General features: G+C 39.8%; 1 protein-coding gene across 4 annotated transcripts in view; it reads right to left on the bottom strand.

Moving 5' to 3' along the window:
* Nucleotides 1–26570, bottom strand: part of LOC126262378 (intraflagellar transport protein 122 homolog) — a 241108-nt gene that overhangs the window by 125876 nt on the left and 88662 nt on the right. For all 4 annotated transcript variants that reach the window (XM_049959003.1, XM_049958996.1, XM_049958986.1 and 1 more), the window contains exons 11-13: nucleotides 20923–21042; nucleotides 11913–12031; nucleotides 6991–7144 (exon numbers count right to left, since the gene is read on the bottom strand). In XM_049959003.1, the coding sequence (XP_049814960.1) occupies nucleotides 6991–7144; nucleotides 11913–12031; nucleotides 20923–21042 (393 nt within the window). The remainder of the gene's footprint in view (nucleotides 1–6990; nucleotides 7145–11912; nucleotides 12032–20922; nucleotides 21043–26570) is intronic.

Here is a 26570-nt window from a genome sequence, read left to right as displayed (position 1 = left end):
CAAGAGATGAATACACTAAGCAGATTCAGAAGGATGTAGATTGCAGTAGGTACTGGGAGATGAAGAAGCTAGCACAGGATAGAGTAGCATAGAGAGCTGCATCAAACCAGTCTCAGGACTGAAGACCACAACAACAACAACAACAACAACAACATTCAAAGATATTGAAAATAAATGGTGTGTACCCTCAAAAAGATTTTAAAATGTTCTAGAAATAATTCTGTGAACTTTTTTTGTATGTCATGATTTGTGTGACTATATGATATATAAATAGTAGTTATTTAAGTTATGTAATTTGTTTCTTATGATATGTGTTGATAACATGTCACCATTGTGTGCCATGAACTGGTGTTCTAAAATGAGTGAACCTTCACTCTTGTGTCTTAGTGTTAAGTGAGTTTTGTGGACTCTTTCTTCTGAACAGGATATCCTATCTCTTTTCCTGTATATACATGTAATTGTTCTATAAAATTGTGTGTCGTGTTTTGTTGCGATTACTGTGTGTCATGCTAACGAGTGACTGTTCTGGACAGTATTCTTTGGGATTGTGTGAAATCGCTTTCAGTGATATAAAAACAGTGAATTTTGTTCGGTGTTAGGCAGACTAGTGTCACTATGCAAAGACAGTGATCCATCCTGCTCAATCGCTGATAAACATGTGAACGTTTGGACCAATCTTCTCTGAACAGTACTAGTGTCATTTTTGAATATAGCTGTAGATACTCTGGACAACGTGTTTAGTGTTGCGAAGATATCACAGTGTTCATTGTTTTCACTGTGCTGTGACTTTTTTTCCCCCCTGGACACTCTGGACAAGTACAAACACAAACTGAAGTGGACTGTTTACACACAGGAGGAAGTTGGGTAGAGTTGAACAATGACCCGTTTTATTTCAGATAGGCACTGTAGTTAGCCATTTTGTCCTTGTTCATTCTTTTGCACCTTGTTGTATATTGCGAGAACTTCTATGTTGGCGCTGTGAGGCCTTAATAGTTCTATCCCAGCCTCCAGTCCATCCAATTCTTCACTAACAGCTTCACATCTAACCACCCGGCCAGCCATCACCACTGACCACCATTCCATCGCGATGTCTTGCAGCTTCCCACCATCCTGCCGTACCATTGGCATTGCACCATTGACATCATGCCATTATCACTGCATCGTTGACATAAAACGCAGAACATGATTGTCTCTTAAATGAATCTTGTATTGTGTGAATAACTCCGTTTTCAAAGACTCTAAACAGTTTTGCAAACATTTAAATGATTTTCTTTTTTGTTCCATACAAACTGAGTAACAATTTTTTTTCAATATTCAAGCTGAAAACCAATATATTTTATTCAAAGTTCTGGTGTTTTTGCTAAATATGATTTACAACTGATCTGGCAATGCCCACTGGGAAGTTTTGATCTCGGGTTTCCCCCACCAACCGCGCCTGGATGGGTGGGCTTGAATTTGCGAAATCCATTCCTGAGAAAGATAGTATAATTATTTATGCCAGCCAGTAATGAGAGTTGCTAAGAAAGTACATACAACTCAATGATTTAATTTTTAACCCTAATATTCATAATTATACCATGTAGATAGATGTTCTGGTCATTTAAATGTTAAAAAAAAATTTGTGACCAAGAGGGGCCATGAAATGCCCCGACATAATGTAATATTATTGTAATATTCTGGCTGTTTTGGGGTCAGATAAGTTTGCATATATACGTAATTTGAAGTGCAGAGGCGATACAACTTGTAATTGCAGTTATCAAGAATAAAAAATTTCTCTTATGAAAAAGAAGGTAAATATTGAGTACGAACTTTTATTTGAAGTTGGAGCGTCGGACCTTCATAAAACTATTACTGTGTTTAGCAATACAGTGCACAGTGATTTCTTCCCAAATTAACAATACTGGGTGAATCTGTAACAACCATGGTCCAAAAGACACACAATATTTTGCCGTCAGCTTGTTTGTTCAAAACGTGCCCTAAGCCACCAGTCTGTTAGTCAGAAGATAGCACACTGCCACTATTGTTCAACCTTCTCATTCTGAAAGTGTTTCCAGAAATTTTGACGGCGACTGTGAGTACTTTAGCTTCCAAGAGAGACGGAGTCTTCATTGCGAGTTGTAGCAGTTTTCTCTGACTTTGCCTGGCATTCTCTGAGAACCAGAGAAACGGAAACCTCCAACCGCCAACTCATCCTGTACCTAACCCATTTCCTCATTTTTATCTTAGACAGGTAAAAAATTTTAATATGTAAGCATCCAGGCAAAAAAAGTCAAAGGTCAAGTTAATTAATTTTTTTTTATGAGACAGCACTTCATTTTAACACCTGTACCCCATACTCAAGCAGGTCACTAAACTGATAACAGTATGTATGCACAAGTTGAAGTGGAAACTTATCCTCTATCAACTCCATGCGAGCTCTTTGAAAAATTAGGCTATACAGCACTTGATACAGTAAAATGGCTTCCCAGAGGTATATTTTCAAATTCCCTTGGTTGCAGCATCACAAGCATACCTAATGCTCAACCATAAGGCATCTACCATTTTCATTGGTTACCTTTTAGAATCTCATCAGTCCCTATCATATGCCAGCATTTTTGATGATTAATTACTACAAGATATGTCAAACTGTGCTGTGTACCTCACTGATACTTTGGTTACAAAAAATGGTTCAAATGGTTCTGAGCACTATGGGACTCAACTGCTGAGGTCATTAGTCCCCTAGTACTTAGAACTAGTTAAACCTAACTAACCTAAGGACATCACAAACATCCATGCCCGAGGCAGGATTCGAACCTGCGACCGTAGCGGTCTTGCGGTTCCAGACTACAGCGCCTTTAACCGCACGGCCACTTCGGCCGGCACTTTGGTTACAGGTATGACTCCCAAGGACAACTGTCACAACCTTGACCTCTTGTTTCAGAGGCTGGCAGCAAAAGGAATCAAATACACTCCTGGAAATTGAAATAAGAACACCGTGAATTCATTGTCCCAGGAAGGGGAAACTTTATTGACACATTCCTGGGGTCAGATACATCACATGATCACACTGACAGAACCACAGGCACATAGACACAGGCAACAGAGCATGCACAATGTCGGCACTAGTACAGTGTATATCCACCTTTCGCAGCAATGCAGGCTGCTATTCTCCCATGGAGACGATCGTAGAGATGCTGGATGTAGTCCTGTGGAACGGCTTGCCATGCCATTTCCACCTGGCGCCTCAGTTGGACCAGCGTTCGTGCTGGACGTGCAGACCGCGTGAGACGACGCTTCATCCAGTCCCAAACATGCTCAATGGGGGACAGATCCGGAGATCTTGCTGGCCAGGGTAGTTGACTTACACCTTCTAGAGCACGTTGGGTGGCACGGGATACATGCGGACGTGCATTGTCCTGTTGGAACAGCAAGTTCCCTTGCCGGTCTACGAATGGTAGAACGATGGGTTCGATGACGGTTTGGATGTACCGTGCACTATTCAGTGTCCCCTCGACGATCACCAGTGGTGTACGGCCAGTGTAGGAGATCGCTCCCCACACCATGATGCCGGGTGTTGGCCCTGTGTGCCTCGGTCGTATGCAGTCCTGATTGTGGCGCTCACCTGCACGGCGCCAAACACGCATACGACCATCATTGGCACCAAGGCAGAAGCGACTCTCATCGCTGAAGACGACACATCTCCATTTGCCCCTCCATTCACGCCTGTCGCGACACCACTGGAGGCAGGCTGCACGATGTTGGGGCGTGAGCGGAAGACGGCCTAACGGTGTGCGGGACCGTAGCCCAGCTTCATGGAGACGGTTGCGAATGGTCCTCGCCGATACCCCAGGAGCAACAGTGTCCCTAATTTGCTGGGAAGTGGCGGTGCGGTCCCCTACGGCACTGCGTAGGATCCTACGGTCTTGGCGTGCATCCGTGCGTCGCTGCGGTCCGGTCCCAGGTCGACGGGCACGTGCACCTTCCGCCGACCACTGGCGACAACATCGATGTACTGTGGAGACCTCACGCCCCACGTGTTGAGCAATTCGGCGGTACGTCCACCCGGCCTCCCGCATGCCCACTATACGCCCTTGCTCAAAGTCCGTCAACTGCACATACGGTTCACGTCCACGCTGTCGCGGCATGCTACCAGTGTTAAAGACTGCGATGGAGCTCCGTATGCCACGGCAAACTGGCTGACACTGACGGCGGCGGTGCACAAATGCTGCGCAGCTAGCGCCATTCGACGGCCAACACCGCGGGTCCTGGAGTGTCCGCTGTGCCGTGCGTGTGATCATTGCATGTACAGCCCTCTCGCAGTGTCCGGAGCAAGTATGGTGGGTCTGACACACCGGTGTCAATGTGTTCTTTTTTCCATTTCCAGGAGTGTACAAACTGTGCAAGTGTGTTCTTTCATGTAACCATCCTAGGCTAAAATGAATGGAAGATTATGTCATGGTAATCAACAGCATGCAGCCATCCACAAATGTGGATAAGACCAATGATTATGGCCACTTTGTTATGAACTCTCTTACCAGATACGATGCCAAAGTGTGCATTCTGAGTGGTCACCTCACTCTCAACAACCTTTTCAGGCTTTGAAAGATTGCCTTAACCAGCCACCGCAACAACGTACACTCCTGGTCTCACACTGGTAATACTGACTAATAAATTCTCCCACAGTGTTGGTGTTCCTATTGCATATGTTTCGAAGGCCATAAACACATCCCAGCAACTCAACTTTCAAACAGAACACGAAGTCCTTACTACCATGTACACAGTCTAGAAATTTAAATTATTCCTTTATGGACATAAATTTCATCCTTTCATGGACCATCAATTGTTGCTTGCCATATTTGACACTAAGCAACACTTAACACTCTGGACTGCCCATTGCCTCCAGTGTTGGGCGCAGCAGTCTTGGACATGCCCGCTCATGAGAATCCTGCATATAAGCCAGCACAGGGCCAGTCTGATCCAATTGAAACTTTATCAAAGTGTTTATGCACAGGAAGTGTGCATTGGTTGGTCTATTGGTTTGGTTCTCACTATGATCTTGGCTTAAAGGTGTTTCCTATTCAGGCTCTGTTAGTAACTGGCTGGACTCTGACACTGCGAGAACTGGACTTTGGTTGGATTGTGTACTTACAGATAGCTTGTGGGGAGTATTGTGAAACATATCTCAATGTATTGACCAGGGCTAGTCTTCATTGGTTTTGTGTGTAAATCACCTTTACAAAATCTAGGAACTTAACATAGATATTAAAAACAACTAAAGTTACATGTCCATTTTAAAATACTCAATGTTAAAAGTGAAAAGTGATCTAAAAATAACATTCCCCATTATTTAGGTTGTGTGTGTGTGTTTTTGTGGGGGCGCACGTGAGAAGTACATTTGTGCATGCGTGTTTGTGTTTTTCTGACAACAAGCAAATGCACCTTGTTTGTGCACTTAACTGCTATTCAACACTGCTTCCATGCATCAAGTAATTGTCTATCCTCAGAGCATTATTTATGTTGTTCTTAAAATATCCTCTTGTATTACAGACATTTTTAAAACACTGACATCAAGAAGTGGCTTAATAATATGAAGTAATGGACAGGAATTGCTGGTATTTGTTGTCATACTTTAGAGTTACCACTAATTTTGGTATGACTGAATAAAATAACAACACTGATACAGCGAATGTAAGAGATTGTGGAAGCAGGTTAGACCAGAGCCAACCAGATGCAGTTACGTCTGCTGATATGGCAGATACTGTCTCCATGGGATCAAGATGGTTACTACATGCTACAGCAGCAAGCAGAAGTGTAATAGCAATGACATTGCAGGAAGGCAGAGCTGCTGCATTATGTGTGACCTGATTGCTTCACATCCAAGCCTTGGTTCTTTTGAGACTTACATGACAGAAACCTATGCTTTAGCAAAGCAAGGATGGGAAAAGCCTGTAGAAATACTTTTAGTTTCTAATCTGAGGGTAACGCAGTCTGCCAGCCATAAGTAACACCAAGGACCTATGACAGTCTACAAGTCTACACGGACCAACAAATCACCTCCTCTGTAGGATTTTCTTATTATTCTTTCTTTTTGTTTTCCACGTTATCTGTAAACAGTGCGAAACTCATTTGTTTCCTTGCTTGGTCACTTGTTTAGATTGTTGTCATGGTGAAGTCCGGATTGTGCCTTTGCTAGCTGCCACCCTGTGTTCACACCGAGACCAATGCTGTGGCCCATTGTAGTGTATTAAGTAATAAGTGAATGTTATAACAATGTGTTCATGTTTACACATGGGATACTTTCCAGCCTTTCATTCACCACCCCACTCTCACACCACCCAGGACTGTGTGCTGCTGGTTTCCTGATGCTAGCAACTCAGTTCCACCATTCATTGTAGTGGCCACCCACCCCTGGCCATTTCAGCACTTATCCAATAAGTCACCTGGCTTTGGATCAAAATCATCTACTATTCTTTAACTTTTTGGTATACTGTATCTGAGAAGAACTCATTCCATTGTGTGTTTCATTCCACTGGTCACATTCCTCTGTTTTTGGTCGCTCAATTGCAGCAGCAATGTAGGTCTGTTAAATTGCCCCCTCCAGATTTCTACAATGTCTGGTTTCTTTTTACATTCTTTTATTTCAAACATAAGAAACTTTCTTTCCCAAGAGAATAAGACTTCCAGCAACTACTCCTGTAGATTATCTGACAGTTCACATCAGCACACTGTGACTAAGTAAATGCTTCTTAATGCAGTTTTTAGTGGTGACACGTGTACTTTTCTACGTGTTGAAAAATGATTCAACTTACAGTTATTACCTGCCAAAAATATCTATATAGTTAGAACATACTACACTTTCCATATTTTACAATGTGCATTTGAATGACATATGGCACATTTGGATAAGTGACAGTATTTGCATTTTTATTATTACTATTACTATTATTAGTATCATCAGAAGTAGTAAGAATAGAAAAACTGTTATTAATAGCAGAGTAGTTTCATGGTTACCTGTATGTCACTTATTAGCTCAAGATATTTCAAATCTTTTTTCCGCACAAATGCATGTTTTGCAACATCAAGATCCAGACCTTCTAAAGCAGCATGACCAAGCCCTTCCCAATCTGTGTCAGTAACTCCCAGGCATGCCACGTGGTAAGCGTCACTGCCAATAATAAAAAGAATTAAATCCTTCTGATGCTTATCTATATATACAATGATTCAGAGTGAATGATAAATGCCTATTTTAGTAATAGGGTGTGGAAGTCACAATGACAATCAAGTTGACATAAATGTATAAAAACTGACAAAAAATCTTGAGCTTTTAGGATGAATGAGCTCCTTTACACATGCACACGCAAATATTATTTTAATTTTAAGAAGTGTAATCTTTGTTGTCTATTTTTGGCACTTATTCCTACTTGACCACATACCTCAATTTTTATTGGCGTTTCTTTTCCTTTTTTAGTGTAGCTAACTTATATTCCTAGTTGTAACTATTTTCCTTACATTTTTAAATTTTACACATATACCATACATTCCTTGAACAAAAAAACATGAACAGTGGTTGGAAATGCACAGGTAAACAAGTCTACCAGAAGGACAGCAGAAGTGATCCAAAAAACTGCTGTCCTATTTCGTTAACATCCATCTGCAGTAGCAGCTCAGGGCATATTCTGCACTTGAACATAATGAGGTATCTGAAACAGAATGGCCTCTCCCATGGCAAACAGTATACACTCACTAAATATTAGTCAATGTGAAACTCTCACACGACATCATGAAAGCCAAGAATCAAGGCAAACAATTATATGCAGTATGTCTTTACTTCAGCCAAGCATTTTACTCATTCAATGCTACACCAATACTAATTAATTGAAGTGATATCATATGGGGTATTAAAATAAATTGTGACTGGTATGGAGGATGTAGTATGTCATCGTACATCTAGATGATGATAGACATACTAGTAACTACTCAGATGTGCCCCAGGGAAATGTGTTGGGTCATTGCTGCACAAGCTGTGTATAGCAAACTTGCAGACAATTATAATGGTAACCTCAGGCTTCTCAGCGATGATGCAGTATCCTATGACTACAATCAGGAGAAAGAAAACTGGCATTCTATGGATCGGAGCGTGGAATGTCAGATCCCTTAATCAGGCAGGTAGGTTAGAAAATTTAAAAAGGGAAATGGATAGGTTAAAGTTAGATATAGTGGGACTTAAAGAAGTTCGGTGGCTGGAGGAACAAGACTTCTGGTCAGGTGAATACAGGGTTATAAATCCAAAACCAAATAGTGGTAATGCAGGAGTAGGTTTAATAATGAATAGGAAAATACGAATGCGGGTAAGCTACTACAAACAGCATAGTGAATGTATTATCGTGGCCAAGATAGGTACGAAGCCCACACCTCACACAGTAGTACAAGTCACAAAGTAGTACAAGTTTATATGCCAACTAGCTCCGCAGATGATGAAGAGATTGATGAAATGTATGATGAGATAAAAGAAATTATTCAGATAGTGAAGGGAGACGAAAATTTAATGGTCATGGGTGAGTGGAATTCGATAGTAGGAAAAAGAGAGAAGGAAACGTAGTAGGTGAATGTGGATTTTGGGGGAGAAATGAAAGAGGAAGCCGCCTGGTAGAATTTTGCACAGAACATAACTTAATCATAGCTAACACTTGGTTCAAGAATCATAAAAGAAGGTTGTATACATGGAAGAAGCCTGGATATACTGACAGGTTTCAGATAGATTATATAATGGTGACACAGAGATTCAGGAACCAGGTTTTAAATTGTGAGACTTTTCCAGGGGCAGATGTGGACTCTGACCACAATCTACTGGTTATGAACTGTAGATTAAAACTGAAGAAACTGCAAAAAGGTGGGAATTTAAGGAGATGGGACCTGGATAAACTGACTAAACCAGAGGTTGTACAGAGCTTCAGGTAGAGCATAAGGGAACTGTTGACAGGAATGGGGGAAAGAAATACAGTAGAAGAAGAATGGGTAGCTCTGAGGGATGAAGTAGTGAAGGCAGCAGAGGATCAAGTAGGTAAAAAGACAAGGGCTAGTAGAAATCCTTGGGCAACAGAAGAAATATTGAATTTAATTGATGAAAGGCGAAAATATAAAAACGCAGTAAATGAAGCAGGCAAAAAGGAATAAAAACGTCTCAAAAATGAGATCGACAGGAAGTGCAAAATGGCTAAGCAGGTATAGCTAGAGGACAAATGTAAGGATGTAGAGGCTTATCTCACTAGGGGTAACATAAATACTGCCTACAGGAAAATTAAAGAGACCTTTGGAGAGAAGAGAACCACTTGTATGAATATCAAGAGCTCAGATGGAAACCCAGTTCTAAGCAAAGAAGGGAAGGCAGAAAGGTGGAAGGAGTATATAGAGGGTCTATACAAGGGCGATGTTCTTAAGGACAATATTATAGAAATGGAACAGAATGTGGATGGAGATGAAATGGGAGATATGATACTGCGTGAAGAGTTTGACAGAGCACTGAAAGACCTAAGTCGAAACAAGGCCCCGGAAGTAGACAACATTCCATTTAACTACTGACAGCCTTGGGAGAGCCAGTCCTGACAAAACTCTACCATCTGGTGAGCAAGATGTACGAGACAGGTGAAATACCCTCAGACTTCAAGAAGAATATAATAATTCCAATCCCAAAGAAAGCAGGTGCTGAGAGATGTGAAAATTACTGAACTATCAATTTAATAAGCCACTGCTGCAAAATACAAACACAAATTCTTTACAGACGAATGGAAAAATTGGTAGAAGCCGACCTCGGGGAAGATCAGTTTGGATTCCGTAGAAATGTTGGAACACGTGAGGCAATACTGACCCTACAACTTATCTTAGAAAATAGATTAAGGAAAGGCAAACCTACGTTTCTAGCATTTGTAGACTTAGAGAAAGCTTTTGACAATGTTGACTGGAATACTCTCTTTCAAATTCTGAAGGTGGCAGGGGTAAAATACAGGGAGTGAAAGGCTATTTACAATTTGTACAGAAACCAGATGGCAGTTATAAGAGTCGAGGGAAATGAAAGGGAAGCAGCAGTTGGGAAGGGTGTGAGACAGGGTTGTAGCCTCTCCCCGATGTTATTCAATCTGTATACTGAGCAAGCAGTGAAGGAAACAAAAGAAAAATTTGGAGTAGGAATTAAAATCCACGGAGAAGAAATAAAAACTTTGAGGTTCGCTGATGACATTGTAATTCTGTCAGAGACAGCAAAGGACCTGGAAGAGCAGCTCAACGGAATGGACAGTGTCTTGAAAGGAGGATATAAGATGAACATCAACAAAAGCAAAATGAGAATAATGGAATGTAGTTGAATTAAATCAGGAGATGCTGCGGGAATTATATCAGGAAATGAGACGCTTAAAGTAGTAAATGGGAACTGCTATTTGGGGAGCAAAATAACTGATGATGGTCAAAGTAGAGAGGATATAAAATGTAGACTAGCAATGGCAAGGAAAGCGTTTCTGAAGAAGAGAAATTTGTTAACATCGAGTATAGATTTAAGTGTCAGGAAGTCGTTTCTGAAAGAATTTGTATGTAGTGTAGCCATGTATGGAAGTGAAACATGGATGATAAATAGTTTAGACAAGAAGAGAATAGAAGCTTTCGAAATGTGGTGCTACAGAAGAATGTTGAAGATTAGATGGGTAGATCACATAACTAATGAGGAGGTATTGAATAGAATTGGAGAGAAGAGAAATTTGTAGCACAACTTGACTAGAAGAAGGGATCGGTTGGTAGGGCATATTCTGAGGCATCAAGGGATCACCAATTTAGTATTGGAGGGCAGCGTGGAGGGTAAAAATCGCAGAGGGAGACCAAAAGATGTATACACTAAACAGATTCAGAAGGATGTAGGTTGAAATAGGTACTGGGAGATGAAGAACCTTGCACAGGATAGAGTAGCATGGAGAGCTGCATCAAACCAGTCTCTAGAGTGAAGACCACAACAACAACAACAACAACAACAACAACATGACTACAATATATAGGAGTCCCTAATGGAATCAGCCAACTCACACAAATACCTGGGTGTAACAATTTGTAGAGATACAAAATGGAATTATTACATAGGCTTGGTTGTAGATAACGTGGGTGGCCAACTTTGGTTCACTGACAGGATAATGGAAAAATGCAGTGTACAAAGGAGACTTATACAAATCACTTGTGCATCCCACCTTACAATATTGCTCAAGTATGTGTAACAGGGGATACCGAATGTATAAAAAGAAAGGTCACACTAATGGTCACATGTTTGTTTAACTCACAGGAGAGCAACACAGAAATGTTGGATAATGTGAATTGGCAATCTGTTGTATACAGACACAAATTATCCCATGACAGCCTACTTACAAAGTTTCAGGAACCAGTATAGTGAAGAATCTAGGAGTATACTTGATGCCCCTATGTTATGCTTCCATAGGGACTGTGAAGACTTGATTAGACAAATTACAGTGTGCACAGAGGCATCGGAGCAGTCATTCTTCCTGTATTCCATACACAAATGCAATGGGAAGAAATCCTTAAGTGGTAAAATGGTAAATACCCTATGACACGCATTTCACAGTGAATTGTAGGTTGTGTATACATGTAGACCTATAAAAGTTCAAGTCTCTAGTGGGTGTTCTGAGAGTTCTGTTAACAGGAAATAAATTTTGGTTCTTTATCTCCATCTGTAGGATAAAGATTATAAATGAAATGAATTAACAGATGTGGGCCAGATTTCAGTGTCCAAGAGGCAGTGCCCATTGGGCACTGAGACAATGCCGCTCACCCATTAATTAATTCCCATCATGTACACTGGGAGAAACTGAAGAGTCTCAGAAATTATACAGTTATTATACATCCATCATTTACTTTGAAAATCAGTAAAAAAAAATGTAGCTTACTAGTAAAGCTTTTTCTCAAGATACTGATACATAGGAGCAGACAAAGGCACTTCAACTGTTGACATTGTAGAAACGTGGAGGCAAAATACTTTGGATCCACAAAGACCAACAACAAAACCCTGAAAAGAAATCAATTTATACATTAGAAAATGCTTGTTTCTCCATAGGAATTCAAAATATTAAAAAATAAAATTCTAAATCAATTTCAGTCAGTTAAACTGCCAAACACAGCACAATATTAAACAGTGGAAAAGTTGACCACAACACAAAATGGTAGATGAGTCAATGTTCTATAACTAATCACCAGAGTGGGGGAGGACAGGAATGGTGTTGTAAACTGGCACGGTGAAGAACAGGCTGGTAAATTAAGTTAGGATACATGCAGTTTGGAGTGCAAAGGGATATATGAATGACATATTTTTAAGTAAAAATTTGTCTGCTTCTTCATACGTAATGACTAGAGATTGGATTATATGCATCATAAAAACCTTAAAATATGCATGAAAAGTGTCAAAATATGCAAGATCAAATAATAAAAAAAACATGGTAGTTACTGTGTGCATTATATCTCAAAGTGAAACCTGTGCATATCAATTACGCGAAAAATCCATAAATTTAGAATGCTGTTCTCATTTTCTGAATAATGTCTGGTACGCATTAGGACGGGGGCCTTTCTGGGATTTTTTCTAAAAATTTGCAAAATGGTGAGCATTGTTGTCAGTAACAAACAGATGTGATGCGAGTGAGTCGAGCAAAAAAATCGATATGTACAAGTCCAACTTCGAGGTATATCGCATGCAGAGGGGCATGATCAAAAACTCCATAATATTTTATTTAAAAAACAACACACAATCATGAATTTTTCAAACAGCATTAACTTTTAATTAATGCTATTGGACCAAAGCATCATTTACAATTTACTTCACATTTTTCTACTACTGTAAACATTAACAACCAAATACTGTTCCAAATGTTCAGTAGTAAGATTGAGTCTTTGATCACTCAAAACAATTTTATAAGCAGAAAAGGACTATTCTACATAAACTACGGTAACTGGGCAGTATTTGAATTTGGATGCTATGTTGGCACTTTTTGTTTCTGGTATGGTAAAAGTTCACCTTTCCCATTAATAAAACTATCAATCTGGCACAAGGGTTCAAAGCCTGGATTATTGTTTAAAGTGTTTTCAAATTTTTCTTTTAGTTTTCTTGGGAATACCTGCAATGAGGAGTTCACAAGAATAATTTTCTTCATTAATTGAACAGATTCATTCAACGCCAAACCTTGAGTTTCAAGCTTTTCAATACTTGCAGATAAATGGGAAAAATGAATGCTAATCACAGCAATGTCTTTTTTAATACCATAATCATTAAAAGATCCCTTGCACTGGCAAACTGCCAAAGCCTCTGAACTATCGAAGTCATTTACTACCCCTCTAATGGACTCGAAATGTTCACTGTAAAACAACACAGCTTTTAACCACGTTTGGGAGGTAAAGGCACATTTGGTAGTTTTTCTTTGTAGGTCTTTATGTGAGCAGGAGCCTTTAGACACACTTTCTTTGTGGATGAAATCAGTTTATTTACATTCACAAATATGGAATGTGCTTCTTCAGCAAGGCGATGTACTCCATGAGCAAAGCATGTCATGTTGATCAAATTGGGACAAAATACTCGGAGGACTTTTCCCACTTTGATCATATAGGGAGTAGCATCTGAAATAAACACAAACACCCTTTCACCTGCAGAAGATCCTGGAAATATTTTTCTAATACCATCATTTACAAATCTGGCGATCGTAGAATGATTTACATTTTCAAGTTCTTTGCAGGCTGCAAAATAGGAAGAAGGAGGCTCTTCTTTGAAAGAACCAACAATAAAGTTTGCAATTGTCTGTAGATTCATCAACTGAAATCCAGATAATGCTGTCCTTGGTTCACTTCGTATTTCTTCCAGAACATTTATGTAAATTGTCAGTATGTATCTTTTACGCAATGTTGATTCATCTGGTATATTTTGATTTAAGTAATATTTGTGCAGGAAGCCTTCGAGGATAGGGTTTGCAAGTTTGTGAAGAGGAATATTACTTGCAATGAATGCTTCAAACAGATCCATGTTAAACTGACATTTTTGGTTACCTTTGGACATATCCCTGCTACTGCAACCTGCTGTTGTCAGAAGTTATTGTCGTGGTCCTTTCTTCTGCATTCTTGTGATATGAAGACTTGTCTGAACATGCTGGTCTATTTGAATTTTTTTTTTTTTTGCACAAAACGTGTTTCTCACAAATTCGACAATATAAAACAATTCTGTCATGTGTAAATGTTCCAGGATGGGCAGCTGTCCATGAAACGACATTTCTTTCTTCGGATGGCATAGTGCACAAAACGTTAAACGCTACATGTTGTAAACATGTTCAACTGTGTACAAGTAAAAAGAAAGCTAAACTGAAACAATGGGCATGTGACTAAAAGCTTGCATAGTTTATTTCATTGTTGCCGATGCCTACGCTATGGCAGTGGAGGGGATTAACCAGGGGCATAGGTGCAGGACTATTGACTCTGTCTGTCTGTCTGTCTGTTCCTGTTCCTGTTCCTCTTCTGTAATGATTTTGCTAGGCAGTGGCCTCTCAGCGATTGGTCGCAGTTCTAGGTCACGGTCAATCTGTGAGACGTCAAAACTAGATTGAGCTTGAGACCGCGCATTTAAATTTTTAAAATACTGTAAACATAGAATGAAAATATGCATCGTCCCTAGTTTCTAGTTAAAACATGCAATAGCCAGTGAAAAGGAGCCAAATAAGCAAATGCATATGCAACATGCAGATGCATACAATCCAGTCTCTAGTAATGACACTTCACAGACTTTATTAAAAGGAGATTTAATGGACACCTATGCACTGTCAAGAAGAAAAGAAGTTTGTCTAACATGCTCAGAAAACTTTCGTCCATAGGTGGAAGGTTACACAGTAATATTCCAGTCTTCTTCTTCTGCTTCTTCTTCCGTCATGCATTAGGCTTTCCCTTAGCCTGTTGCAGCTACATCTGGTCCTTCCATTGTTTTGCAGGTCTTCCTATGCATCTTTTACCTTGTGGAGTATATCGCCAAAAATGTAGTGGTAATCTTGATTTGTCCATTCGTAACAGATGGTATATCCATTTTTGTTGGTATTCATCAATCTTACAGTTTATATCGAAAATATTTAATCCCTTCCTGACATCTGTATTTCTTTTGTAGTCTAGCTTGGTGTATCCTGATATGTAACTGATGAATTTCATTTCATTGGCTTGTAATCTTATTTTATCTTTCTCTTTCATTACCCAAGATTCACTTCCATATACCAATGTTGGTACTGGCATAACTTTATAAAATTTTACATATGTTTCTCTTCTTACTTTACATTGGGGGGCTATTCTGATAGTGCCATTTAAGTAGTTAAATTTATCAAATTGATCTTTTTGATCTAGTCTCCCCTGTATGACAGCATGGTTCCTAGAAATTTGAATCTATCTACTTGCTCTATAATCTTGTTGTCAATAATTTTTTTTTTTGTTCTTTCTGGATTTTTTCCACAGAATGCCATGGATTTTGTTTTTTGTATTGATACTGACATATTACATGTTTGGCATGTTTGGTATAGTTCATAGGCAGCTCTCTGCAGTCCATCTTCATTAGTCGAAATTAACACTTGGTCATCTGCGAATAACAAAGTCATAATTTAATCTTTTTAGTTGAAGTTGTATGTATAGTTCTTCAGTTTCATTCTCCATAGCCATATAATGTTGTCAATGTATGTATTAAAAAGCAGTGGAGAGAGGCTGCAACCTTGTTGAACTCCTAAATTAATAACCTTTGTTGTTTCTTTATTATCCCCAATTATTTGGATTCTTGTATTACCATAAATCTCTTGAACTACGTGTACAATGTGTATTGGTATACCTCTTCTTATTTAAATTTCCCACAATAGCTGTCTATTTACTTCATCAAAAGCCTTTACATAATTGACAAAAAGGATGTGTGTTTCTTTATTGAATTCCTTATGTTTTTCTATAATTTGCTGTAGCGTAAATATGTTGGCTGTACAGCTTCTCCTCTTTCTGAATCCATTTTGTTCTGCTGACAGCAGGCACTCCATTATGGGTTTTAGTCTTTCGGTTATTATTCTAGCATAGATCTTATACACTGTATTTAATAGTGATATGCCTCTATAATTTTCCAGTTTAAATCAAATTAAGGCTTTTTAAAGTGTACTTCTAGGAGTGAGGTATAGGCCATTGAGACAATAGGTGCCCACCATTATTCCTTGGAGCATGATGAAAGCTTTCCATTCCTACATTAGACAAGCTATTCTGTAAGCAGCTTCTTTCTTGGACATCTAAGATTTCTTGGTTTGTGGAGAAAAATACCTATAACGAGTTTGTTTGTGTGGCCATCCTCCGCAGCAAGCACAGAAATATTTGTTTTGTAAATGGAAATGCCTTCTCTTGCTGCACTGTGTTTTATTTTCCCAGATGCATTTCACCTTAAAGCATCATCAGTGAGATCTATAATGATAGTTACGATACACTTTTGTTTTGATAAGTATTATTCATAGGTTATAAAACAGTTCACTGCTTGCTTTTTATGTAAATAAGTGATTAATTATGGCTCTTCCTGTTTTTAGTTGGAAGCGGTGTTTCCTCTCATCTAGTCGCATGGTGGTTGTACTGCCACTCTGTTTACAAAACATAAGCATGTTTTTTGTGTTTCGAACATTTTTCTCCCACTTTTCATTTTGTTTGCACATGTTGTTTTGATGCATTATCAGTATTCTGTCACTAGTATATACATAACTACTTTAAGTTCACTATATATATTATTATTATTATGAGAGTCCTCTGTTGTACTGCTACTCTATTTTTTATCAATTATTGTAAACAATGAGTTGTTTGTATATGTACTTTATCATTCAACAAGGTTTTATATTCTGCTTTGGTTTTCTGTATGTGGTAAATTTTCTTGCAGGGTTGGGAGGTATTTTTTATTGTTGATTCTAATTATTTTCATGTATTCTTCTCTACTGGTTGGTTTGTTATTGTGTTCTCTTAGTTGTTCTGCAAATAGAGAGTGGTTTGCCCCATACTTTCGGGCTCCCATCTGTTCTTTGTATCTGGCATCAAATGTTGTGCCTCTCTGTCCTATGTATCTGCCATCACAAGTGTTACACTGTAATTGACATATACCTGCTTTCTGCTATATATCTCGTTTTTGTCAGTTTTGGAGTGTATTTTTGGATAGAATTGTCTGTTGTGTATGATATTTCTTCCCTGTCTTTTTTAAAATGTTGGTTGATGTCAGATACAAAGAACACATGAGAGCCCAAAAGTATGGGACAAACCACTCCGCATTTGCAGAACAATTAAGAGAACAGAATCACAAACCAACCCGTAGAGAAGAGGATGTGAACATAATTAGAATCAACAATAAAAAACACCTCCTAACCCTACAACAAAATTACCACATACACAAAACCAAAGCAGAAAATAAAACCCTCTTGAATGGTCAAGCAGATAAACCAAACAACTCATTGTTTGCACTAACAGATAAAATAATAAAGTAACACTACAACAGAGGACTATTATCATAATGATGATAATAATGATAATAATAATACATCCCAATCCCCTTTTCACTCACCCATCCATGAATCCCAGCACAAAACATTTAAACCCCAACTCAAATCAAATGGGGAGGGGGGAATAAAAAATAAATAAATAAAAAATTGCAAATTGCATGCATGTATACTCTCTCTCTCTCTCTCTCTCTCTCTCTCTCACTCTCTCTCACACACACACACACACACACACACACACACACACACACACACACACACACACAGATATATACTAACAGAAATGAATAGATGTTAGTTTTCAGATTGGCAACATGTACGTGTACGTAAACAAATCAAACAGTATGAGATACACAGTGAACTCAAAGTAGTTATGTCGATATTACTGTTATGTATATACTCGGATCAAAACAACAGGTGCAAACGAAATGAAAAGTGGGAAGAAAAATGTTCAAAAAACAAAAAGCATGCTTGTTGTTGTTGTTGTTGTTGTGGTCTTCAGTCCTGAGACTGGTTTGATGCAGCTCTCCATGCTACTCTATCCTGTGCTAGCTTCTTCATCTCCCAGTACCTACTGCAATCTACATCCTTCTGAATCTGCTTAGTGTATTCATCTCTTGGTCTCCCTCTACGATTTTTACCCACCACGCTGCCCTCCAATGCTAAATTTGTGATCCTCTGATGCCTCAGAACATGTCCTACCAACCGGTCCCTTCTTCTTGTCAAGTTGTGCCACAAACTCCTCTTCTCCCCAATTCTATTCAATACCTCCTCATTAGTTATGTGACCTACCCATCTAATCTTCAGCATTCTTCTGTAGCACCACATTTCAAAAGCTTCTATTCTCTTCTTGTCCAGACTACTTATCGTCCATGATTCACTTCCATACATGGCTACACTCCATACAAATACTTTCAGAAACAACGTCCTGACACTTAAATCTATACTCGATGTTAACAAATTTCTCTTCTTCAGAAACGCTTTCCTTGCCATTGTCAGTCTACAATTTATATCCTCTCTACTTCAGCCATCATCAGTTATTTTGCTCCCCAAATAGCAAAACTCCTTTACTTCTTTAAGTGTCTCATTTCCTAATCTAATTCCCTCAGCATCACCTGACTTAATTCGACTACATTCCATTATCCTCGTTTTGCTTTTGTTCATTTTCATCTTATATCTTCCTTTCAAGACACTGTCCATTCCGTTCAACTGCTCTTCCAAGTACTTTGCTGTCTCTGATAGAATTACAATGTCATCAGCAAACTTCAAAGTTTTTATTTCTTCTCCATGGATTTTAATACCTATTCCGAATTTTTCTTTTGTTTCCTTTACTGCTTGCTCAATATACAGATTGAATAACATCGGGGACAGGCTACAACCCTGTCTCACTCCCTTCCCAACCACTGCTTCCCTTTTGTGCCCCTCGACTCTTATAACTGCCATCAGGTTTCTGTACAAATTGTAAATAGCCTTTCGCTCCCTGTATATTACCCCTGCCACCTTTAGAATTTGACAGAGAATATTCCAGTCAACATTGTCAAAAGCTTTCTCTAAGTCTACAAATGCTGGAAATGTAGGTTTGCCTTTCCTTAATCTATTTTCTAAGATAAGTCGTAAGGTCAGTATTGCGTCACATGTTTCAACATTTCTACAGAATCCAAACTGATTTTCCCCAAGGACGGATTCTACCAGTTTTTCCATTCGTCTATAAAGAATTCGCGTTAGTATTTTGCAGCTGTGACTTATTAATCTGATAGTTCGGTAATTTTCACATTTGTCAACACCTGCTTTCTTTGGGATTGGAATTACTATGTTCTTCTTGAAGTCTGAGGGTATTCTGCCTGTCTCATACATCTTGCTCACCAGTTGGTAGAGTTTTGTCAGGATTGGCTCTCCCAAGGCCGTCAGTAGTTCTAATGGTATGTTGTCTACTCCCGGGGCCTTGTTTCGACTCAGGTCTTTCAGAGCTCTGTCAAACTCTTCACGCAGTATCGTATCTCCCATTTCATCTTCATCTACCTCCTCTTCCATTTCCATAATATTGTCCTCAAGTACATCGCCCTTGTATAGACCGTCTATATACTCCTTCCACCTTTCTGCCTTCCCTTCTTTGCTTAGAACTGGGTTGCCATCTGAGCTCTTGATATTCATACAAGTGGTTCTCTTTTCTCCAAGGGTCTTTTTGATTTTCCTGTAGGCAGTATCTATCTTACCCCTAGTGAGATATGCCTCTACATCCTTACATTTGTCCTCTAGCCATCCCTGCTTAGCCATTTTGCACTTCTTGTCGATCTCATTCTTGAGACGTTTGTATTCCTTTTTGCCTGCTCCTTTTACTGCATTTTTATATTTTCTCCTTTCATCAATTAAATTCAATATTTCTTCTGTTACCCAAGGATTTCTACCAGCCCTAGTCTTTTTACCTACTTGATTCTCTGCTGCCTTGACTACTTCATCCCTCAGAGCTACCCATTCTTCTTCTACTGTATTTCTTTCCCCCATTCCTGTCAATCGTTCCCTTATGCTCTCCCTGAAACTCTGTACAACCTATGGTTTAGTCAGTTTATCCAGGTCCCAGCTCCTTAAATTCCCACTTTTTTGCAGTTTCTTCAGTTTTAATCTACAGTTCATAGCCAATAGATTGTGGTCAGAGTCCACATCTGCCCCTGGAAATGTCTTACAATTTAAAACCTGGTTCCTGCTTATGTTTTGTAAATAAGAGTGGTAGTGCGACCTTCGTGTGACCAGATGAGATGAAACACCAATGAAAACTAAAAAAACGAAGAACCATAGTTCAAATGGCTCTGAGCACTATGGGACTCAACTGCTGAGGTTATTAGTCCCCTAGAACTTAGAACTAGTTAAACCTAACTAACCTAAGGACATCACAAACATCCATGCCCGAGGCAGGATTCGAACCTGCGACCGTAGCGGTCTTGCGGTTCCAGACTGCAGCGCCTTTAACCGCACGGCCACTTCGGCCGGCCGAAGAAGAACCATAGTAATCACTTATTTACATAAAAAAGTGAGCAATGAACTATTTTATAATCTGCAAATAATACACCTCAAAACAAAAGTGTAGCATAACTGTATCATTATAGAGCCCACTGATGACGCCCAAAAGTGAAAAAAGGTGAAACGCACCTGGGAAAATAAAACGCAATACAACAAGAGAGCCGTTTTTATTTACAAAAAAATATCTGTTTATAAACTGTCATATGCTTCTTTGATATTTGTGAATATAGCAGTGATAATTTTGCTCTCTGTCAAGGCAGTCAGGATACAGCAATAAGATAGAACTTCTACAACAACTGAGAAATGGACTACAAATGACCACAGTAAACTGTGACAAATGATGATAACATGAGTTCTTAGTGAAGATTTGATTTAATGAGCTTACCTGTAATTTCTGCTGATGAACAGGAAACATGTCAACCTTTATACTGAGAACATTGTTGCCAGAAAAACAAAGCATTGCTTCACAATGAGTATTCCATGCAACACTATTAGCATTAGGTTCCTGTAAAAAAAAAAAGTGTATAAATAAATAAATATATATAAATAAAAAAAATGAAATTAAAAAAAAAAGTTATATATACATAAAAGTGGAAGGGGTGCAATGGGGAGGGGGGGGGGGGGGCTGCGTGTTGCAGGCAATGGTTAAATTTAATAGGTAATAAGAAGTAATGAAAAAATATCCAGTAATTTGTTGCCATGAACTATTTGTACTTATTCTTTCTATTCTTAACTTCTACTAATTATTGTTGTTGTTGTTGTGGTCTTCAGTCCTGAGACTGGTTTGATGCAGTCCTGAGACTGGTTTGATGCAGCTCTCCATGCTACTCTATCCTGTGCAAGCTTCTTCATCTCCCAGTACCTACTGCAACCTACATCCTTCTGAATCTGCTTAGGGTATTCATCTCTTGGTCTCCCCCTACGATTTTTACCCTCCACACTGCCCTCCAATGCTAAATTGGTGATCCCTTGATGCCTCAGAACATGTCCTACCAACCGATCCCTTCTTCTGGTCAAGTTGTGCCACAAACTCCTCTTCTCCCCAATCCTATTCAGTACCTCCTCATTAGTTATGTGATCTACCCATCTAATCTTCAGCATTCTTCTGTAGCACCACATTTCGAAAGCTTCTATTCTCTTCTTGTCCAAACTATTTATCGTCCATGTTTCACTTCCATACATGGCTACACTCCATACAAATACTTTCAGAAAAGACTTCCTGACACTTAAATCTATACTCGATGTTAACAAATTTCTCTTCTTCAGAAACGCTTTCCTTGCCATTGCCAGTCTACATTTTATATCCTCTCTACTTCGACCATCATCAGTTATTTTGCTCCCCAAATAGCAAAACTCCTTTACTACTTTAAGTGTCTCATTTCCTAATCTAATACCCTCAACATCACCCGACTTAATTCGACTACATTCCATTATCCTTGTTTTGCTTTTGTTGATGTTCATCTTATATCCTCCCTTCAAGACACCATCCATTCTGTTCAACTGCTCTTCCAAGTCCTTTGCTGTCTCTGACAGAATTACAATGTCATCGGCGAACCTCAAAGTTTTTATTTCTTCTCCATGGATTTTAATACCTACTCCGAATTTTTCTTTTGTTTCCTTCATCCCTGCTTAGCCATTTTGCACTTCCTGTCGATCTCATTCTTGAGACGTTTGTATTCCTTTTTGCCTGCTCCTTTTACTGCATTTTTATATTTTCTCCTTTCATCAATTAAATTCAATATTTCTTCTGTTACCCAAGGATTTCTACCAGCCCTAGTCTTTTTACCTACTTGATTCTCTGCTGCCTTGACTACTTCATCCCTCAGAGCTACCCATTCTTCTTCTACTGTATTTCTTTCCCCCATTCCTGTCAATCATTCCCTTATGCTCTCCCTGAAACTCTGTACAACCTCTGGTTTAGTCAGTTTATCCAGGTCCCATCTCCTTAAATTCCCACTTTTTTGCAGTTTCTTCAGTTTTAATCTACAGTTCATAGCCAATAGATTGAGGTCAGAGTCCACATCTGCCCCTGGAAATGTCTTACAATTTAAAACCTGGTTCCTAAATCTCTGTCTTACCATTATATAATCTATCTGATACCTTTTAGTATCTCCAGGGTTCTTCCATGTATACAACCTTCTATCATGATTCTTAAACCAAGTGTTAGCTATGATTAAGTTGTGCTCTGTGCAAAATTCTACCAGGCGGCTTCCTCTTTCATTTCTTAGCCCCAATCCATATTCACCTACTATGTTTCCTTCTCTCCCTTTACCTACACTCGAATTCCAGTCACCCATGACTATTAAATTTTCGTCTCCCTTCACTATCTGAATAATTTCTTTTATTTCATCATACATTTCTTCAATTTCTTCGTCATCCGCAGAGCTAGTTGGCATATAAACTTGTACTACTGTAGTAGGTGTGGGCTTCGTATCTATCTTGGCCACAATAATGCGTTCACTAAGCTGTTTGTAGTAGCTTACCCGCGTTCCTATTTTCCTATTCATTATTAAACCTACTCCTGCATTACCCCTATTTGACTTTGTGTTTATAACCCTGTGGTCACCTGACCAGAAGTCTTGTTCCTCCTGCCACCGAACTTCACTAATTCCCACTATATCTAACTTTAACCTATCCATTTCCCTTTTCAAATTTTCTAACCTACCTGCCCGATTAAGGGATCTGACATTCCACGCTCCGATCCGTAGAACGCCAGTTTTCTTTCTCCTGATAACGACATCCTCTTGAGTAGTCCCCGCCCGGTGATCCGAATGGGGGACTATTTTACCTCCGGAATATTTTACCCAAGAGGATGCCATCATCATTTAATCGTACAGTAAAGCTGCATGCCCTCGGGAAAAATTACGGCTGTAGTTTCCCCTTGCTTTCAGCCGTTCGCAGTACCAGCACAGCAAGGCCGTTTTGGTTATTGTTACAAGGCCAGATCAGTCAATCATCCAGACTGTTGCCCTTGCAGCTACTGAAAAGGCTGCTGCCCCTCTTCAGGAACCAGACGTTTGTCTGGCCTCTCAACAGATACCCCTCCGTTGTGGTTGTACCTACGGTACGGCTATCTGTATCGATGAGGCACGCAAGCCTCCCCACCAACGGCAAGGTCCATGGTTCATGGGGGGGGGGGGGGGGGGGGGTGGTACTAATTATTATTCTAAGCTATATACCTTGCAGCCAAAAGTATCTGGGCATCCTGCTCCATGTGCTCTGTGGGAGTCACCTATGGTTTCTTCCAGTTGCTTATGGGACTTTGGCCTGGGCAAGAGATTCATGATAAAGGCAAGCTGAGTAAGGGGCCAGTGCCATAGAGTACTCTCTGTAAAACTGAACGGGGCTTCCATCTGGACCTGGCCAATTTTCATTTTTCAAATCTGATTATTAAAACCATGGAAGGTCTGTTCCATCCTTAACTCACTTACTTGGCACATACTTCTCCAGAGTGTGATTAACAATCAGTTGCTTCTTTATGTCAAGGATCACTATTTCTATGTCCTCCATGCAGAAGTCTGTGTGATCCTCCTGTGTGAATGATTTCTTACACATGAAGTTTAAACCTTCAGCTCTTCTTTTGCTGTCTTCTATTGCCACACCAGACAATCAGTGAGTGTCTGGAAAAAAAAGGCCTCCGACTCTCTTAGTGATTTTACGTACAACCAGAATTCTTGGATTTTTGGCAAGATCTTTTGCCAAGGTATGCTGGTGGAAGATGTATGCTTCGCACACTGATATTCTTAAGGACACACATATTTCTACTTACTTTTGCATGTTGATGTTTGTGCACTCTTTTTTTAACTGAGAGTGCAACAATCTATGTTTCCACAGCATTTTTCAAATCTGATTATTAAAACCATGGAAGGTCTGTTCCATCCTTAACTCACTTACTTGGCACATACTTCTCCAGAGTGTGATTAACAATCAGTTTAAACTTAATGCGTAATTCCTGTACATCCATCATACTGGAACTAAATGATGTCCTTTCATTGTCTAACATGCTTAGCTGCTTTTTCTACCATAAATACTCTCCTAGCCTTCTTGAGTAATTTATCACCATTAGTAACTATCATCACTATGATGACATCATGATCACTAATGCCAGTCTTTATACTGAGACTGTTGATAAGGTCAGACCGGTTTGTAGCTACAAGATTGGCAGGTAGGCTGTTGAACTAGTTGTTTAAGACAGGTTTTGGGAAAGTGTTAAAAAATATTTCACAGGACTGTCTGTCTGTACCAGCTGCAGTGAATTCATGGATGGCACGGTCTATACTCGGTATATTGAAGTCGCCTCCAACCAATACTGCATCATTTGGGTATTTCTGCACTACTGTCCATAGACTTTCCTGAATGATTCTACAGTTGTTATGGGGTTGTTATGGTGTTGTTGTTATGGTGGAATCAGATGGCAGATAATTTTTTTTTTATAATTAACTCAAGTTCACCTAGACATGCTACTTGTGTCCAGGTAACTGCACAGTCAGGTTTACCTTCAACCTCTACAGGTGCAACATATTTGTAGATGGCAATGAACACTCACCTTCCTATGGAGTCTAATCTGTCTTTTCAGTATACGTTTCATGCCTTGCTAAACATTTCAGAGCTTTCTACTTTGGATTTCAGCCAGCTCTCTGTTCCAAGAATGATATGGGTGCAACAACTTTCCTGGAGGGCAATAAGTTCAGGAACTTTGGTACAAATTCTTAGACAATTTATTGTCAAAATGTTGGCAGTCGAAGTGTCCTCACTTTACATGGAATCTGATTTTGCTTTCTGTGTATTGCCTGGTGAGTACTGGTCAGAGGCTCTCAAACTACCGCCTAGTCGGAAATAAACACCATGTGCACCTCGCAATTACTCTGCTGCCCAAGTAGCTGCTTTCTTTGTATAGTGCACACCTGACCTCTACAGGAGAGTGCTGCAATTATTTACCCAATAATGAAGGTCTAGAGGTCTGTAGCCAAAACGATCACAGAATCGATGGAGCCTTTGGTTGAGATCCTCCACACGGCTCCAAACCAGGGAACACCCATCAGTTCTAAGAACGATGTTGAAAATCTGAGCTCTACTTTCATCCAGCTCTACTTTCACCACATACACGATGCCAGCAGTCTTCATCACTCCTGTCAACCACTCATATGAACTGAGGATGTCCTAAGAACCCAAGTGACACATGTCATTGTTGCTGACGTGATCCACAACTTGTGCTGCTGGCAGCTGGCATGCTTGATAGCCACAGGCAGGGCCTGGAGGCCACCAAATATCAGAGATGAGCCACCCCAGCAGATATACCGAGTGCACATTGGTTTTCTTTCCAGCTCTGGACAGTATTTCCCAAAGGGATTCCATAATGTGCCTAATGTTGGAGCTCCAAATAACTAGCAACCTTCTTCCCTGTGCACCTGCTTGAACCCTGCTGAAGGAGTGGCCACCTATCCACTCACAAAATTGAGCCTATCACATAGGACAAAAAATGTACGCAACACCTGGGCTGCATTTGAAGAGATGCGCTCCAGCCAGCCCAATTGGCCAGCCAAAATTATTTTCTGGGAAACTAGGTCAGCAGCTGTGACTTTGCATGCTGTCAATGGAAAATTCAGCAGGGTTTGCTCCAAGTCATGATCCAACACAAACACAAGAGTCTCCTGCTGATTGAACTCCAAACTGGGACCCAGCGGTAGCAGCGACAGTGCGCAGTGCGTTAGCATTGGCATGCTGGGTGGTGGAGCAGTAACAAATGTCATAGCAGTAGCTACTAAGAAAAAGAGCCCACCTCTGTGGGGGAGGGGGGGGGGGGAGGACAGACCTCTCTGGCAGCTGGGAATAAGGGCCAAATAATGAAACCAATGGCTTGTGTTCAGTGATGAGGAGGAACTCCGCCCCACACAGAGAAACATGGAGTTTTTGACTCTGAAAATAATAGCTAGCATCTTCTTTTCCACCAGTTAATAATCATACTGTGCAATGTAAAGTGTCTTCAAGGCATAAGCGATGACCTGTTTGGTGCCATCTGAGTTCTGATGGGGC

The sequence above is a fragment of the Schistocerca nitens genome, chromosome 1 (assembly GCF_023898315.1).
Source record: "Schistocerca nitens isolate TAMUIC-IGC-003100 chromosome 1, iqSchNite1.1, whole genome shotgun sequence".
Taxonomy (NCBI): Eukaryota; Metazoa; Arthropoda; class Insecta; order Orthoptera; family Acrididae; genus Schistocerca; species Schistocerca nitens.
This window is presented reverse-complemented; position numbering and strand designations above follow the sequence as displayed.